This window comes from Jaculus jaculus, chromosome 5 (genome assembly GCF_020740685.1).
Source record: "Jaculus jaculus isolate mJacJac1 chromosome 5, mJacJac1.mat.Y.cur, whole genome shotgun sequence".
Classification (NCBI taxonomy): Eukaryota; Metazoa; Chordata; class Mammalia; order Rodentia; family Dipodidae; genus Jaculus; species Jaculus jaculus.
This window is the reverse complement of record NC_059106.1, coordinates 229,388-248,748: the sequence shown is the minus strand read 5'-3', so window position 1 is coordinate 248,748 and position 19,361 is coordinate 229,388. Positions and strand designations below refer to the sequence as shown.

Genomic DNA, 19,361 nt, shown 5'->3' with positions numbered 1-19,361 from the left:
TTGTGGCTCTAACAATCTTTCTGCACCCACTTCTGCAAAATTCCCTGAGCCATGCTGAGAGAATTTTAAGTCTACTTCAGTGATGGGTACTTAGGAGCATCTGGATCTCTGATTTGGTAGTTGTTGAGTGTCCTCAGTATCTTTCTCCATTACCCTTGTGCTGATATCAACTTAACTAAGAAAGCAGCACTCTTGCTCATTTCCTCAATTACTCTGTGGTTTCAGTTGGAGCCAGGGTAGAGTGTGCTGGGTCGTTTATCTCCTCAGGTCCAGTTCCCATCTGAAAAAGAGAACCAGATTCTCCAATGGAGAGTGAAATCAGTGCCAGCTAAATGGTATAACCATTATTAATTTAGAGATAATTAAAAGATTTATACACACTGATAGTCTAAGGATAGTGGGAACTTAAAAATGGAAAGCACAATCATTATCTGGATATTATTCTGACTTGTTTCTCAGTTCCAGATATGGTTTCCTTTCCACTGAGTGTATCTGTTAGCCAATCTGAGAGCAGTTGGTTACCCACCATGACTGTGTGTCACTGTTGTACTTGTGTGAGCATAACATCAAGTTTTTTGCTTCTGAGTCACTTAGACTTTGAGTTGTTTGGAGATATATTGCCCACTTTCCTTTGGTAGCTCATGTAGCACCTTCCAGCATTAGATGAGCTAATTGTCTGGGGATTGACTGTCCTCTAGATTCCAACGAGGTCTATCCATGGTCTGGGCCAACAATATTTGATTATTTTTCAGTAGTAGGGCCTTACCATTAACCTCTGGTGGATAATCAAGTGCTCTGGCAGAAGTCTTTCTTGTTTGTTTTAGGAGATCTAGTAGGTCTTTCTGATCAATAGGTCATTGTGGATGTGGACCACATTCTTATACGAGGAATTACTGGCCAGCACCAAGGGAAAAGAAAACAGAAAAATGCAGAAAAGAAAGAGAAACAGGAGAAATTTGAGGTTAGGTTTAATCTCACTCTCTCCAGAGCCCTTCGATTCAGGTGCTCCTCGTAAGGTCTTCTTGAGGGTTCCACCTTTTAGTCTGCCTTCCAGGATACAGGATTCTATGGTACCAGTTCAATTTGGGTTCATATTTTGTGTACCCCTGACTTTTTCCCTTCCCCTTCCCCCAAGTTCCACCCTCCCTATTTTCCAAGCCTGAAGAAGCTATTCAGTTACATCAGCAGTTTGGGATGATCCAGGTTAGGAATTGCAAATGAGTGAGATAATGCAATGGCTGTATTTCTGTGATTGTATGAGTTCACTTAGAATGATCTGTTAAAAGTTCAACCATTCTTTCGGAGCCGGGCGTGGTGGCGCACGCCTTTAATCCCAGCACTTGGGAGGCAGAGGTAGGAGGATCGCCATGAGTTCGAGGCCACCCTGAGACTACATAGTTAATTCCAGGTCAGCCTGGGCTAGAGTGAGACCCTACCTCGAAAAAAAAAAAAAAAAAAAGTTCAACCATTTTTTCTACAAATTTCAATGTGTCACATTTCTCTTACTGCTGAGTAGAATTCCATCATGTAGATATACCTTTCTTGGTTATCCATTCATCCAATGATGGGCACCTGGGTTGATTCCATATTTTAGCTTTCATGAATTGAGCAGCTATAAACATGGTTGAGCAAATATTCTTGAACTGAGAGTGGAGCTTGTAGAGTAAATGCTGAGTAATAACAGGGTTTGTTGGTAACTCTACATTCATCCTTTTCAGGAGTCTCCAAATTGATTTCCACAGTGGTTGTACCAGCTTACATTCCCACCAATAATGAAAGAGTATTCCAAATTCTCCATAGCCTTGCCAACATTTTTTAAATTATTTATTTATTTATTTGAGAGTGACAGACAGAGAGAGAATGAGGCAGAAGGAGAGAATGGGTGCACCAGAGCTTCCAGCCACTGCAAACAAATTTTACTGGGGTAAGTTAGAATCTCATAGTTGTTTTAATTTGCATTTCCCTAATGGTTAGTGTTGCAGTCCAGTTCGCATTGCTGGTAGAAACCACACAACCAAGAGCAGCTTCTGGGAAAAAGAGATTCATTTTGGCTTACAGGCTCAAGGGGAAGCTTCAGGATGGCAGGGGAAAATGCTGGCATGATCAGAGGGTGGACATCACCCCCTGGCCAACAGAAGATGACCCACAGCAACAGGAGGGTGTGCCAAACACTGGCAAGGGGAAACTGGCTTTAATACCCATAAGCCTGCCCCAACAATGCACTCCCTCCAGGAGGCGTTAATTCCCAAATCTCCATCAGCTGGGAACCTAGCATTCCGAACACCTAAGTTTATGGGGGACACCTGAATCAAACCACCACAGTTAGGGATGTTGACAATTTTATTTTAAGTGTGTATTAGACATGTAATTCTTCTTCTGAGAACTCCCTATTTTGTTCTCTGCCCTACTTTCAGAGTGTGTTGCTTGATTTTTTTATTGGTTAGATTTTTGAATGCTTTATATATTCTAGATATTAGGCTTCTGTCAGCGGTATAGCTGGCAAAGATTTTCTCCCATTCAGTGGGCAATCTATTGGCTCTGATTATGGTATGTTTGTCTGTGCAAAAGCTCTTTGAACTTCATGAGATCCCATTGGTTGAATGCTAGTTTAATTTCCTTGACTACTGGGGTTTTGTTCAGGATGTCTTTCCTCACTTCTGTATCATGGAGAGTGGTTCCTATTTTTTTCTTCCAGTAGTTGAAGAGTTCCATGTCTTATATTGAGATGCTTAAACCAATTGGATTTGATTTTTGTGCATGGCAAAATGAGTGGACCTAATTTCATTTTTCTAAATCTGGTCATCCTTTTTGTCCAACACCATTTGTTGAAGATGCTGTCTTTTCTCCAATCTACATTATTGACAACTTTGTTGAAGATCAAGCAGCTGCAGTTGCTTGCTCTAAGGTTTGGGTCTTCAATTCTGTTCCATTAGTCTATGTTTCTTTCTTCCCCCCCCCCCCCCAGTACCATGCTCTTTTTGTCACCATGGCTTTGTAGTGTAGCTTTAGATCAGGTATGGTGATACCACCAGAGCTGGTTATTTTTGTGAAGATTGGTTTGGATATCCAAGGCCTTCTACCATTCCATATGAATTTTGAGATCATTTTTTCAATCTCTGTGAAGAATGATGCTGGTATATTTAATGGTATTATGTTAAATCTGTATATTGCTTTTGGTAGAATTTCCATTTTCATAATATTAATTCTACCTATCTAGGAGCATGGGAGGTCTTTCCTTCTTCTTAAGTCCTCCTCTATTTCTTTCTTTAGTGTTTTTGTGTTTACATTTTATTTTTTTTTCACATCCTTTGTTAGTGTTATTCCAAGGTTTTTTTTTGCTTTTTCTTTTTTTTTTTTTTTTTTTTTGCTTTTGAAAATGGGACAAAATGGACAGCCTCACTGATTTCTTCCTCTGTATATTTGTCCTTTGCATATAGAAAAGCTACTGAGTTTTGTGCATTGATTTTGTATCCTACCACTTTGCTGAAGGAATTTGTTACCTTTAGAAATTTTGGGATGGAGACTTTGGGTCACTAATATATACTATCATGTCAACTGCAAATAGGGATAATTTGATTTTTATAAAGGAGAGCTATAGCAAATATGGAAGCTCTGGCTATTACAATGTGATAGGCCTATTTGGAGAAAGAAAACCTTCAAGATTTGTTACAGTGTACTCAGTGCTGGGCATGATTAATTATGCACAAAGTCTTTGGAGTTGTACAAGGACAGCCACTTCCCATAATCATTCCATTGTTCTTTCCCTTGCTGAATGAAGCAATTTAGAGAAGATAATGGGTTTATTTCAGCTTATAATATCAGAGGGTAAAGTCCATCAAGTTGGTAAAAGTCCTTCATAATGGGCAAAGCATGGCATGAAGCCAATGTCCTATCATCATATCAGCAGGAAGTAAAAAGAGAACAGCACATGAGCCCTGGCTATAACTACAAGGCCCAGGCCCTAGTGGCATACTTCCTCCAGCAAGGCTCCATTTCCTAACTATGCAACAACTTTCCAGAACAGCAGCACCAGCTGAGGACCAAGTGTTCAAATACATGGGCCTTTAGGCGACATTTAAAATTCAAACCAAAGTGTTTTGTTTTGTTTTTAATTTAATTTTGTTTATTAAGAGAAAGATAAAGAGGCAGATAGAGACAGCATGTGTGAGAGAGAGAGTGAGAGAGTGTGTCAGGGTCGTCAGCCACTACAAACAAGCTCCTGCCACATGTGCCACCTTGTGCATCTGGCTTACGGGGTCCTGGTTCCTTTGGCTTTGCAGGCAAGTGCTTTAACTTCTAAGTTATCTCTACAGCCCAAACCACAGTGTTCATATTAAGTTATTACTCAGCAAAATAGTTCACTGAATGATCAGGATTTTTTTCCTCCTTGTTTCTTTATTGGTCTTATTTTAATCTTAACTGTCCTTGAGTGTCAATAACTTGTGGTTTGAATTAGATGTCCTTCATAACCTCCTTTGATTTGAATGCTTAGTTCCCAATTGATGACATTTTTGGAGGTAGGGCTTTGTTGGAGGAGGCATGTTGCTGGGGATGGAACTTGAGGCTTATTAACCTGTTTGCCAATGTTAGTTAACACACTCTGCTGCTACTTTTGTCTACCTGATGTTGATCAGGAAGGTATGTCCAGCCTCTGCTCATGCCACAGTTTTTCCTGCTATCTTGGAGTTTACCCTCAAGTCTATAAACTGAAAAAAATACTTTTCTTCCCACAAGCTGTTTTTGATCAGGTGCTTTGTGCCAACAAGGATAAGGTAACTGAAACTGTAACTATGGTACAGAACAACTATTTTAAATTCCCTCTTCTCTGCTTTAAGTAGTCAGGTTATTTTATGGTCTTGCTTGACAGGTGTGTAAATACTGCTGGCAATGAAGGTGAAGCAGTGAATATGAGCCTGTGTACCCAAGATGACACTCCCTCAGAAACCCAAGCCTGCTCTCTCCTGTGTCCCAATGAATGTGTCATGTCTGAGTGGGGAGCATGGAGCAAATGCCCACAGGTAATTTATATTCCTTTGTTTATGTCTAATTTTCGAATGTGCCTTTCCCTGGTTTTCTCTATTTACACCACTGCATTCTAAACCATGCTTCTAATAACATGGAAAAGAACTTATCTTGAGAAAGCCAGAGGGATGGACAAATGGAAGGATGGATGGATGGAGGAGGGGAGGGAGGAAAGAGAAATAGAAAGTGACAGAGCAAGAGAGAGAATTTGCAAGCATTATTAAATAACTGAAATTACTATAGCTTCCCCAAAGCATTTACCTTGGGAGCATGAGCAAGGAAAATAAACTTGCAATGACCACACTGGGATTCAACTGTATGGCATTGTTAAGGGTGTCTTCAGCACCAAATGACTCTTATTATAATCTCCTTGTTCTGTTCCCTTTTTATTCAGATAGTGTCAGTTACATTTTAAAAGTTAAACTCACCATACAATTTTGCTTCTATTCTTGACAAACTTTTGTCTGAAGCAGTTTTCCCAATAATGAGATGTTCCTTAACAATTTTCTTCTCTTCCAAAGCTAACAAAAATATGTTACAAAGTTATGGCTGTAATTTCCTTTTAAAAATAAAATTTTAAGAGCTGGAAAGATGGCTTAGTGGTTAAGACACTTGCCTGTGAAGCCTAAGGACTTGGGTTTGATTCCCCAGTACTCACATAAGCCAGATGCACAAGGTGGCACATGTATCTGGAGTTCATTTGCAGTGGCTAGTGGCCCTGGAGTGCCCATTCTCTCCCTCTCTTCCTGTCACTTTCTCTCTCAAATAAATAAATAAATATTTTAAAAATAAGCTTTTAATATGAATAAAGTTTTTGTTTTAATTTCAAAAGATTTTCAAAGGAAAATCTGATAATTAACATACTTACAGGATGCTTGAGTATGCAGAGTACATATGAGATACAACCAAGATGACTGGAGAGATAGTTTAGAAGTTAAGGTTCAATTCCCCAGAATGCGTATAAGCCAGATTAACAAGGTGGCACATGTATCTGGAGTTCATTTGCAATGACTACACACCCATTCTCTCTCTGCCTCTCTCTCTCTTAAATAAATTTGGAAAAATTAAAGATACAGCTAAGGTATCATTTGGTACCATAGAGAAAATTTTCAAAATTAAAAATTAGAAATAAAAACAAATGGAAACATAAAAGCAATATGAAAATTAATCTGTACCCAGAATTATTTAACTTATTATTTCCATACGAACTTCTATCTTCATAAAGACTGGAAAAAGCAAACTGAGATTAGGGAAATATTATATAGTTCCAACTATTAATGAAAGAACATGTACATATTAAATTAAACTGCCATACTGACAAATGGTGGGAAGATTTGAAATCTTCTTATGATGATGGAAAACATATTTGAAATGAGCTAACAACTCACATTTTCAGTTTTTAATTATTGATTCACTATTAAATATTCCAACCTTCAGAGAGTTCCCCCTAATAACTGTTACATTTTCTTTATTAAATGATTCTGAAAGAAGTGCATTATTAAAATGAATAGAAATTAATACAAAATAACATTTTAGTAGGGTGCATTTACTAGTGAGTCATTTAGTTTTATAATCTGAATGTAATGAAAATTAATGTTTATTGTCCACTTATTTTGAGCAAGGCCCATAGGACTATTTCCTTTGGTCATGGCACTAACCCTCCAATTTAGATATCATTGTTATTTCACAGTTCAACTGAAAAAATCACCTAAGTACTTTGCATAAAGTCCCCACATGCCGGGCTCATCCCAGGTGGGCAGATAGTGCTGAGGAGGGATCAGGCCAGCTGGTTCCCCCAAAGGGGTTGAGGAGAAGGGAGAGCGTCGGATGACTCAAAAACCTCTCCTAGTCACCGGAGAAAAACCACACGGAGTTAGGAGTCTTGTGGAAGCAGGAACTCATGGGAACTCACTTTATTGTTACAAGCAGTTGCCTATAAAATATTGGGGATGAAGCTGGGGATTTTAGGATGGGGAGAAAGGTAAGGGCCAACAGTAAACTGTGACTATTGAAAAGATAATCCCAACTCCTGCGTGGAAGTCGCAGGCCAGAAGCCATTAGCCATCTTGCTGAGTCTGAGGCAGATCACCTAACTTTAGCTAGGCTCAGGAAGTTCCACTAGGCCTCACACAAGGGCCTTTCAAGGCCCAACACCCACATAGTAAGTGATAAGCAGGCATGGATCATATGGTGGGCCTTTGTCTTACTTGGTTTTAGAACTAAGGTAGATTTTAAAATGCAATATGTATGTTAACAGTATAGAAATTTGACTGTCTATATAACTTTTCCATCACTGCAAACATAAGAATTATACTAACACAGTTTTTATTAATCAGCCTATAGAATTAGAAATATGAAGAAGTTTAATTAAATGTAGATGTCATAATCTTTCTCTCTCTTGTTCCAACTACTCCCAGAAGTTTTCATTAAACTGTAATCACTTTACAATACAAAGGTTGATCTTATATCAAAGTATTGATGACTAGGCTATTTTTTCTAGAATAGTTACAGAAGGGTGTGCAGGCTTGGGAATATGAGAAAGCCAATTTATTTAAGGTTGTTCCAAGTGTAATCACTCCATATCCTGGAATGTTTACAAGCTGGAGATGTAGAAAAAATTTTAACCTCCCTTCATATATGTCTTGAAAATGATATAGACAATTACTATATAGCATGAAATGAAAGGACAGTTCCTTTAAATGCTGATGTGCTTTCTGTTACATAGCAGTAGTAATCATAGTTCTGATAACAATAATAATTTTGAGCAGTGTTATGTGATCACCACTGTGCTGAAAGCATGGCTGTCTTTCATAACAATACTGAGCTAAGATGTTAATACCCTATCAGGTCCCCTCATATCTGTTGGTCACAGGAGTCTTACCCTCTCTCATCTTCCATGCCACACTTCAAGGTAAATGGATACTTCAAATTGGAAACAGGAAAGATATTCAGGGTTCATACCTTATTACTTTTCCATATTGCATCATTTTATCAAGTTAAAAGACCTTAGCATAATATCTGGCATCATAGGAGGTAATCAATGTTGGAGGAAAAGAAAGCTCATTGGGAAAAAAGAAAGCTTAATCATTGTGCATGGTGTTTAATTAGCGTATAAATGCACATTTACAAAAAAGAGGAATAATTACTTCAGAATTATTCCCAGCACTATGTGTGTGGATCTAAAGAGTCTATTTACTATAATTTTACCAAATTCTATTTTGATAGACTGCAGTCTGGTATATGTTAACAGAACCAATTCATTATCATTGTTTTTTTTTTTTTTCATTCCAGGGCACCTCTTTCATGTCAACATATAAGTAATCTTCATATGTCTTCAAGTATGATTATGGCATATTGATTAAACTTATGAGTTACAGCTTTCTCATCAGGAAATATGAACAATGATTGTTATTATTTCAGGCTTTTGAGGAATAGAGTTAATATTTAGAAAGCAAGAGAGTTTTTAACAATATTTATTGAAGAAGAAATCAAAGAGGAGGAATGGAAGAACCCTAAAGTTCCCCTTATATTGTATATAATATGGTTGGGAAATAAGAAACAGGTGATAGTATTTTTTTTTCATTTTATTTTATTTTTTAAAAAATTTTTAAATTTTTATTAGCATTTTCCATGATTATAAAAAAAATCCCATGGTAATTCCCTTGCTTCCCACCCCCCACACTTTCCCCTTTGAAATTCCATTCTCCAACATATTACCTTCCCATCACAATCATTGTACTTACATATATACAATATCAACCTATTGAGTACCCTCCTCCCTTCATTTCTCTTCCCTTTATGTCTCCTTTTTAACTTACTGGCCTCTGCTACTAAGTATTTTCATTCTCATGCAGAGGTCCAATCATCTGTATCCACATATGAGAGAAAACATGTGGTGCTTGGCTTTCTGGGCCTGGGTTACCGCACTTAGTATAAGCCTTTCCAGGTCCATCCATTTTTCTGCAAATTTCATAACTTCATTTTTCTTTACCGCTGAGTAGAACTCCATTGTATAAATGTGCCACATCTTCATTATCCACTCATCAGTTGAGGGACATTTAGGCTGGTTCCATTTCCCAGCTATTATAAATTGAGCAGCAATAAACATGGTTGAGCACGTATTTCTAAGGAAATGAGATGAGTCCTTTGGATATAAGCCTAGGAGTGCTAGAGCTGGGTCATATGGTAGATCAATCTTTAGTTGTTTTAGGAACCTCCACACTGATTTCCACAATGGCAAGATCAGATTGCATTCCCACCAGCAGTGAAGAAGGGTTCCTCTTTTTCCACATCCCCGCCAACATTTATGATCATTTGTTTTCATGATGGTGGCCAATCTGACAGGAGTGAGAAGGTATCTCAATGTAGTTTTAATCTGCATTTCCCTGATGGCTAGTGACATGGAACATTTTTTTAGATGCTTATATGCCATTCATATTTCTTCCTTTGAGAATGCTCTATTTAGCTCCATAGCCCATTTTTTGATTGGCTTGTTTGATTCCTTAATATTTAACTTTTTGAGTTCTTTGTATATCCCAGATATTAATCCTCTATCAAATATATAGCTGGAGAAGATTTTTTCCCATTCTATAGGTTGCCTCTTTGCTTTTTTCACTGTGTCCTTTGCAGAGCAAAATCTTTGTAATTTCATGAGGTCCCAGTGATTAATCTGTGGTTTTATTGCCTGAGCAATTGGGGTTGTATTCAGAAAGTCTTTGCCAAGACCAATATGTCGAAGGGTTTCCCCTACTTTTTCCTCTAGCAGTTTCAGAGTTTCAGGTCTGATGTTAAGGACTTTAATCCATTTGGACTTAATTCTTGTGCATGGAGAGAGAGAAGAATCTATTTCCATCCTTCTACAGATATCTATCCAGTTTTCCCAACACCATTTGCTGAAGAGGCTGTCTTTTCTCCAATGAGTATTTTGGGGATTTTTATCAAATATCAGGTGGCTATAGCTACTTGGGCTTACATCTGAGTCCTCTATTCTGTTCCACTGATCTACATGTCTGTTTTTGTGCCAGTACCATGCTGTTTTTGTTACTATGGCTCTGTAGTATAGGCTAAAATCAGGTATGGTGATACCACCAGCCTTATTTTTGTTGCTCAGTATTATTTTAGATATTTGAGGTTTTTTGTGATTCCAAATGAATTTTTGGATTGTTTTTTTCTATTTCCATGAAGAATGCTTTTGGAATTTTAATAGGGATTGCATTAAATGTGTAGATTGCTTTTGGTAAGATTGCAATTTTCACAATATTGATTCTTCCAATCCAGAAACAGGGGATGTTTTTCCACTTTCTAGTGTCTTCTGCAATTTCTCGCTTGAGTGTTTTAAAGTTCTCATTGTAGAGATTCTTTACTTCCTTGGTTAGGTTTATTCAAGGTACTTTATTTATTTATTTTTTTTTTGATGCAATTGTGAATGGGAGTGATTCTCTGATTTCATCCTCTGTGTGTTTGTTGTTAGCATATATGAAGGCTACTGATTTCTGTGTATTTATTTTGTATCCTGCTACATGGCTGTAGGTTTTGATCAGATCTAACAGTTTGCTAGTAGAGTTTTTAGGGTCCTTTATGTATAGAATCATGTCATCTGCAAATAATGATAACTTGATCTCTTCCTTTCCAATTTGTATCCCTTTTATGTGTGTCTCTTGCCTTATTGCTATGGCTAAGACTTCCAGAACTATATTAAATAAAAGTGGGGACAGTGGACACCCTTGTCTTGTTCCTGATTTTAGTGGAAAAGCTTCCAGTTTTTCCCCATTTAGTAACATGTTGGCTGTAGGCTTGTCATAATAGCTTTTATTATATTGAGATATGTTCTTTCTATTCCCAGTTTCTGTAGGACTTTTATCATGAAGGGATGTTGGATTTTGTCAAATGCTTTCTCTGCGTCCAATGAGATGATCATGTGATTTTTGTCCTTCAACCCATTTATATAATATATTACATTTATAGATTTGCATATATTGAACCATCCCTGCATCTCTGGGATAAAGCCTACTTGGTCAGGGTGAATAATCTTTTTGATATACTATTGTATTCTGTTGGCCAATATTTTGTTGAGAATTTTTGCATCTATGTTCATGAGGGAGATTGGTCTGTAATTTTCTTTTTTTGTTCCATCTTTGCCTGGTTTTGGTATCAGGGTGATGCTGGCCACATAGAAGGAGCTTGGTAGAATTCCTTCTTTTTCTATTTCCCGGAAAAGCTTAAGAAGCAATGGTGTTAGCTCTTCCTTAAAGGTCTGGTAAAATTCAGCAGTGAATCCATCTGGGCCTGGGCTTTTTTTAGTTGGGAGATTTTTGATAACTGCTTGGATCTCGATGCTTGTTATAGGTCTATTTAAGTGATTAATCCCAACTTGATTTAATTTAGGTAAGTCATATAAATCAAGGAAATCATCCATTTCTTTCAGATCTTCATACTTTGTGGAGTATATGCTTTTATAGTATGTCCCTATGATTGTTTGAATTTCTCTGGAATATGTTGTGATGTTACCTTGTTCATCTCTGATTTTATTAATTTGTGTCTCTTCTCTCTTTCTTTTGGTCAGATTTGCTAAAGGTTTATCAATCTTGTTTATCCTTTCAAAGAACCAACTCTTTGTTTCATTAATTCTTTGGATTTTTTTTTTATTTCTATTTCATTAATTTCTGCCCTAATCTTTATTATTTCTTCCCGCCTACTGATTTTTGGTTTGCCTTGTTCTTCTTTTTGCAAGGCTTTAAGGTGAAGCATTAGGTCGTTTACTTGTGACCTTTCTAATTTCTTAATATAGGCACTTAAAGCTATAAATTTACCTCTTAGACCTGCCTTCATTGTGTCCCAGAGATTTTGGTATGTTGTTTTCTCAGTATTGTTTGACTCTATGAATTTTTTGATTTCCTTCTTGATTTCTTCATTGACCCATTCATCATTTAGTAGTGTATTGTTTAGTTTCCATGATTTTGTGTATGCTCTATAGCCTTTCTTGCTACTGATTTGTAGTTTAATTCCATTGTGGTCAGATAGAATTCAAGGAATTATTTCAATTTTCCTGAATTTGTTAAGATTTGCTTTGTGTCCCAATATATGGTCTACTTTAGAGAATGTTCCATGTGCTGCTGAAAAGAATGTATATTCTGCAGCCTTTGGATGAAATGTTCTATATTTATCTGTTAGGTCCATTCCTTCTATGACCTCATTTAGTCCAGATGCCTCTCTGTTTATTTTTTCCCAGGATGACCTATCAATTGATGAGAGTGGGGTGTTAAAGTCACCCACTACCACTGTGTTTGGTGTTATCTGTGACCTTAGTTCTAATAGTGTTTGTTTCATGAATTTGGGAGCCCTCATGTTAGGTGCATATATGTTTAGGATTGTAATGTCCTCCTGTTGGAGTGTGCCCTTAATCAATATAAAGTGACCTTCCTTATCTTTCTTGACTAATGTTGGACTAAAGTCTACCTTGTCAGATATTAGGATAGCAACCCCTGCTATTTTCTAGACCCATTTGCTTGAAACACCATCTTCCAACCTTTCACCCTAAGATAATGTCTATCCTAGGTAGAAAAGTGAGTTTCTTGGAGACAACAAATTGTAGGATCCTGCTTTTTAACCCAGTCTGCAAACCTATGTCTTTTTGTTGGGGCATTGAGGCCATTGATATTAAGAGATATTATTGAAAGGTGTGTATTTTTATTTATGTTTGCCTTTTTTTTTTTTTGTGGTTCCAGTTCTACCTGTGCTCTCTTAACTAGTATTTGAGTATTGCTTATTTTTTCTAGGTTTCTTATATGTGTGCTTTTCCTTTTCTTCAGCATGGAGGATTCTGTCAAGTATTTTCTGTAGAGCTGGTTTTGTCTTCAAATACTCCTTTAACCTGCTTTTGTCATGGAATGTCCTTATTTCTCCGTCTATTTGAATGGAACTTTGCAGGATAAAGTAACTTTGGTTGACAGTTGTTATCTTTCAGAACTTGGAATATATCACTCCAAGCCCTTCTGGCTTTAAAAATTTGTGTTGAATAATCTGCTATAATACTGATGGGCTTACTTTTGTAGGTAACTTGATTTTTCTCTCTAACTGCTTTCAATATTTTTTCTTTGGTGTGTGTGTTTGGAAGTTTGATTATAATATGGCGAGGAGAGGTTCTTTCCAGGTTTTGTCTGGCTAGGGTTCTAAAGGCTTCCTGTATCTGCATTGGCACCTCTTGCCCAATTTAGGGGAAATTTTCTTCTATGATTTTGTTGAAGCCACCTACTATGCCTTTGGAGTGGAATTCTTCTCCTTCTACTATGCCCTGAATTCTAATATTTGATCTTTTCATAGTGTCCTGAATATCTTGAAATTCCCACTCATAGTTTTCTCTAAGTTTGTCTTTCTCTTTGTTGGCCTGTGTTAGATCTGCCACCTGGTCTTCTAGCTTAGATATTCTGTCCTCTCCTTCATCCATTCTACTGGTGAGATTTTCTACAGAGATTTTATTTCATTAACTGTGTTCTTCATTGCTAGTAATTCTGACTGTTTTTTCTTTATTATTTCTATTTCCTCATTTATGTCTTGTATTGCCTTCTTTATTTCATGAAATTGGTGTCCTGCATCTTCTTTGATTACTTTGATTTCCTCTTTAAGTTCCTCTTTGACTCCTTTGATTTGTTCTCTGACTTCTTTGAACATATTTCAATCATTCTTTTGAAATCTTTCTCAGGCATTTCCTCTAACTCGTTCTCACTGGAGGTCATTTCTGATGCATTAAAACTTTTAAGTGGATTTATATCGTCTTGCTTTTTAGTGTTTCTTGTGTTATAATGTATATATTTTTGCACCTTGGATTAAGTTAATGCTTGGATTTTCTAGCTAGCTAGGTATTCTTAGCTGTGTTAATTGATTTGATGTTATATATTTTCAGGGTAGGAGCTTAAGGTGTTAGATGTGGCTCTTAAGACTCTGAGAGTATCTACATAGGTGCTCCTAGGGGTTGAGTTTCCCTGCTGTGGGGGTATTCAAGTAGGCTGAGTGGAATAAAATACAGGTAGATTCTAAAAGTTAACTAAACACTGTACCCATTCAGTCAAAAACAGCCCCAAGTATGTATGCCAGAGTAATTATTATAACAACCAGATCCTCTATCAACATAGAGGTTAAGATTTCTGGTCTGTTGAGGGATCCCAGTCAGCTTGTGACCAAGTGAGACCCTTCCGTGGTGCAAACCTAGTTACCTTGGATGAGTTTGGTCTCAGTCAAGTTGCTGCCTGGGTCATTGGACTGCTGTTCTGATTTCTGGAGCTGGGCACTGGCTTTTCCTGTGGGGCAAACCAAGCCTGGCAACTGTGGCCCTGCAGATCAGCACCCACGCTGCTGGAACTGCTGCTGCGAAAGCTACCTCTGCTGGGTCTGTCAGCAGTTGAAGCTGCTGCTGCTGGGCCCACTGCTGCTGTTGCCTCTGCTGCTGCTGCTGTTGCTGTAGCTACTACTTCTGGAGCCACTGTTGTTGCTGAAGCTGCTCTTACCGGTGCCGGAGCCACTGATGTTGCTCCTGGACTCTGTTCCTGCTTGTGTCCCACTGTTGGCTCAAGTTGGCGTGGCCGGGTCCTGGACCACTGCTCTATTCGCTTGAGCTGGGCTCAGGCAGTGGGGGAGGGGAGGGAGCCACAGCTGCTCTGGATCTCTCGCTGTTCCATGTGTTCTTCTACCTCGTGGTCTGCTCCTCCATTGCTCACTGCCGCTCTCCTTTCACGTTTCCTGAGTTGCAGAGAGCACTGGTGTGAAGGGAAACTCCCACACCTGGCTTTTCCTGCGGCTGGGAGCCGAGCCTGGCTGTTTTCTGGTGTGCCCCACCACCGCAGCAGTTGGCGGAGCTGCCGGGGCCACTTTTGCCAGCCTGTGCGGGATCTGGATGCTCTGGATCTCTCCTACTTCTCCGCTTCTCCGCTGCTGCTTCAATTTCCTATACACCTCACTTTTTAGTAAAAGTGTGTATTTTGCTGAGTTTTTTTGGTCTTTTTCCCCCCATGCTGCTTTGGCATGGTACCTACGTCACCATCTTAACCTGAAGTCTCCAGGTGATAGTATATTTTAAGCTATACAGGAAATGGCTCTTCCCACACACAAAGTTATTAACTCGATAGTAAATAAATAAAATGACATTTCACTGAAATATAACACTTAGCTTTATAGTAGTCCCTCAAATAAGACATCAGATAATGACAGAGTTACTAACCTGGAAGTCCCTACTGATCTCAAACCAGAATAACAAACAAAAAAAGGCAGTAGAATGATACTGTGATGATGGAAGAACTAGACTGTAAATGGAATGAATAAAACAAAAGACAATGTAAGGATATATTTGAAGAAAATGAGAAAACTATTTCTTGGGAGTTCTTTTGTTCCCACAACACATGATATAACTTTTCCTTCTAATACAAACTTTCTCACTTTTCTACAATGCATTTAAAGCAACATTCCCAATTATGTTGACCCTTTAAACTATGTTTATATGTATACAAATAAATGCAAATACAAATATCTCCATACATATATACTTAATCATTCATTATTTATTATTATCTCATTCCCTTTAACTAATATTTCCATTTTTACCGGGTTTCATACACTTTGAAGTTAGGTTGATGAACATTCACAGGATCTCATATTTATTAAAAGGTTTATTATTTCCTGGATTCATATTTTCATTATGCCGCTAAAACCCATAGAAATTATCTATGTGATAATATGTTTTCTATTTATAGCTGTTCTTACAGGTATATCAAGGGAATTTCTTAAATAATATTACTGATATGAGACAGCAAAGGTCTTAGAGATATTTTTCAAACTGAATATGAATATATGATAACCTAAACATAATATATTATATATTTATATTTCTCTCTTTTTGGTTCCTCATCTACAAATTCTACTAATTTTTTCTGGATCACAAATATTTGAGAACATGCAGGCATAGTGAATCACACATATAATCCCAGCACTTGAGAGACTAGGGTAGGAAGATCACTATGGGTTCAAAGTCAGCCAGGACTATTTAATGAGTATCAGGTCAGTCAGGTTTACAGCAATATTCTGCTTTAAAAAAGAAAAAACAAGAACATAGCTTCTTTTGTACTGAACATGGGGCTTTTGCTATTATGTTCCCTAAACAATATAGTAAAACAACTACCTACATAAAACTGAAATTATATTACATATTGTGATTAACATAGGGATGAACCTTAAGGTGTACAAGATGAATTATGTAGAAAATGTTCCAACATTGCACCATTCTATATAAGGGTCTTGAGAATTCATGGATTTTGGTATCCTTCAGGTGGAGTACTCTGGAACCAATGCCATGTAGCTGTTCAGAGATAACTACATATCCTATATTTTATAATATTTAATTCAAAGACATTTGTCTTCCTGGATAATAATTATTAATCATAACTAAATATTATTACAACATTTTCTTTGATAAAATTATAATTATCAAAAAAATTTAAAAATATATAATTCTCTTATAAAGGGTGACAACTTCATTGACTTATTGATGACTACCAGCATGATTATAAATCTAGTTTAAATGTGATGTAGAAGATAGAGATGTTTTACTTCTAGCAGTGATACATATCACTGGAGAATCTCTGGCTTAGGTTTGGATTGATGATGCTATTTTTAACAATTTTACAAATACTAAGTACATAAAACTCTACTTGTCAGACATTGGATAAACAGCATAGTACCATGCTCACTAAAGATAAAAAAAAAAATAGATAAGCCTTCCAGTCAATCTCTTACTCCTGAGACAATTCCTAGATAGTGATGCAAGGAATGGAACCCCTGTGAGACAATAGTACAGATCCAGAGATCAGAGTCTGAGAGACACAGGAATCTGCAATAATAAAATATTGAGGAAGGACTGGGTAAGGTAAGAAATCTACATATATCTGCAATATGAAAATCCATTGAATTTTTTTTATTTTTTTCAAATGCATGACATGCCTAACAATTTACATGTGAAGAATTGGCAAATTGTGATCCATGACCAACAGGAAAATTAATCAATAGAAAAACCAGAAAGAAACATTATTATGGAATTTGAAGGCAAGGAGCTTCAAAATATCTGTAGTATATTTTTGAAGAAAATGATGAGAGTAAAACAATGTATTGAAAAGCATTAGAAGGACTCTTGGAGATCTGAAAAGTGAGTAGTGAAAGATCACTGCTAACCACCAGGAGAAATAATACATTAGACCCTCTAGGAAAGACAAAACTTAGAACAAGACAGAATGGGGCTGGGGAGATGGCTAAATGGATGAAGCACTTGCCACGTGGAGTACCTGAGTTTGGATTTCAGAACCCATGTAAAACTTAATGCTGTGATGGGCATTTGTAATCCCAGCACACTGGCAAGATGGAAGGTGAAAACAGGAGAATCCACTGGAAGCTCATGGGTCAGCTAGCTTGGTGAATCCAGCTGTAAACAAGGAGAAATCCTACTATAAATAGGGTGGAAGGCAAGAGCTATCCCCTCAAAGTTGTCCTCTGACCTCCACACATGTGGTGTTGCATGTTATACCAACACAGACAAGTGCACGTGTGCGCGCGCGCACACACACACACACACACACACACACACACACACACAAGCTAAAATAAAAATTTTAGATCTCAAGGATGAAGAGATGGCTTAGTGGTTAAGTGCTTGCCTGTGAAGCCTAAGAACCCCGGTTCAAGGCTCAATTCCCCAGGACTCACGTTAGCCAGGTGCACAAGGGGGCACATGTGTCTGGAGTTCATTCGCAATGGCTGGAGGCCCTGGAGCACCTATTTCTCAATCTCTCTCTCTCTCTCCTTCTCCCTCTTTCTCTGTCTGTCACTCTCAAATAAATCAATAAAAATAAACAAAAATTTTTAAAAAATTAAAATCTCATGAAATGAAACACAAAAACTAATAAAGACTTAAATAGTAGAAAGTAGAAGCTAAGTGACCTGAGGATTCTACTGGTTTAACATAACTATAATTTAGGTTTCTAAGGAAATTATGGACTAGACAGTGGGAAAAAGCAATAGAAAAAGTACTCAAAATCTCAGGCTTCAGAAAATTCTCATAGAAAAGCATATGAATTGTATTATCTTGATTAACTTTACTCTGAAAAGAAACAAAAAGGAAGTGCTGAAGGTTCTCAGCACTATATGAACAGTCTTTCCCATCATCCTAGTGTATTTGAAATCAGTGTTGTGCTTGGTTACTTCTTTGCTTTATCTTTACAAATAGTAAAATCCCAGGCTTTTTCTTACATTGGTGAAGGCAAGCATTTGTCTCTATGGTGTGTGATTGCTAATGTTGTCAACTTACCTTGGCCACAGGTGGCCCAAACACTTGATCAAACATTACTCTTTTTTTTTTTTAATTTACAGCTATTTTATTATTTATTTGAGAGAGGGAGAGAGAAAGAGAGGGAGAGAAATGGGCATGCCAGGGCTTCCAGCCACTGCAAACGAACTCCAGACACATGTGCCCCCTTGTGCACCTGGCTAACATGAGTCCTGGGGAATCGAGCCTTGAACCGGGGTTCTTAGGCTTCACAGGCAAGTGCTTAACCACTAAGACATCTCTTCAGCCCCGAGATTTAAATTTTTTTATTTTAGCTTGTGTGTATGTGTGTGTGTGTGTGTGTGTGTGTGTGTGTGTGTGTGCGTGCGCGCTTTTCTGTGTTGGTGTAACATGCAACACCACATGTGTGGAGGTCAGAGGACAACTTTGAGGGAATAGCTCTTGCCTTCCACCCTATTTATAGTAGGATTTCTCCTTGTTTACAGCTGGATTCACCAAGCTAGCTGACCCACGAGCTTCCAGTGGATTCTCCTGTTTTCACCTTCCATCTTGCCATAGTGTGCTGGGATTACAAATGCCCATCACAGCATTAAGTTTTACATGGGTTCTGAAATCCAAACTCAGGTACTCCACTTAAACCACTGCTACATAACTCTTTTAAAAAGAGTTTAAAAACATAACAAGAATTCGTCAATTTGTATACATACACATACACAGATTGTCATTGCAATACATATATGCTAAATACTCTTTCAAGAAGATGTAAAATCTATGCCTATTGAATTTCTAAAAATTAATATATTACTCTGATAGCCAGGTACATGTGCTAACTGTCATGATCAAAGTGTTTGTTAGATGGCTCTACTCTGCCCATGTGGCCAGCTCAGAAGATGGCCATTAGGCTGATTCTTATGGTAGGTGTGAACCCTGAATATGCCCCACTTTTCTGTGCTTACATTAAAATATTTTTCAAAGTACTAGTCATATGAACACCTCAGCCAATGATTTAGCTCATGTTAGT

At 37.6% G+C, this 19,361-nt stretch overlaps 1 protein-coding gene across 6 annotated transcripts in view; it reads left to right on the top strand.

Annotated features, from left to right (window-relative positions):
* Window positions 1-19,361, top strand: part of Thsd7b (thrombospondin type 1 domain containing 7B) — a 797,324-nt gene that overhangs the window by 695,626 nt on the left and 82,337 nt on the right. For all 6 annotated transcript variants that reach the window (XM_045150956.1, XM_045150957.1, XM_045150953.1 and 3 more), the window contains one exon: window positions 4,868-5,018. In XM_045150956.1, coding sequence (XP_045006891.1) covers window positions 4,868-5,018 — 151 coding nt within the window. The remainder of the gene's footprint in view (window positions 1-4,867; window positions 5,019-19,361) is intronic.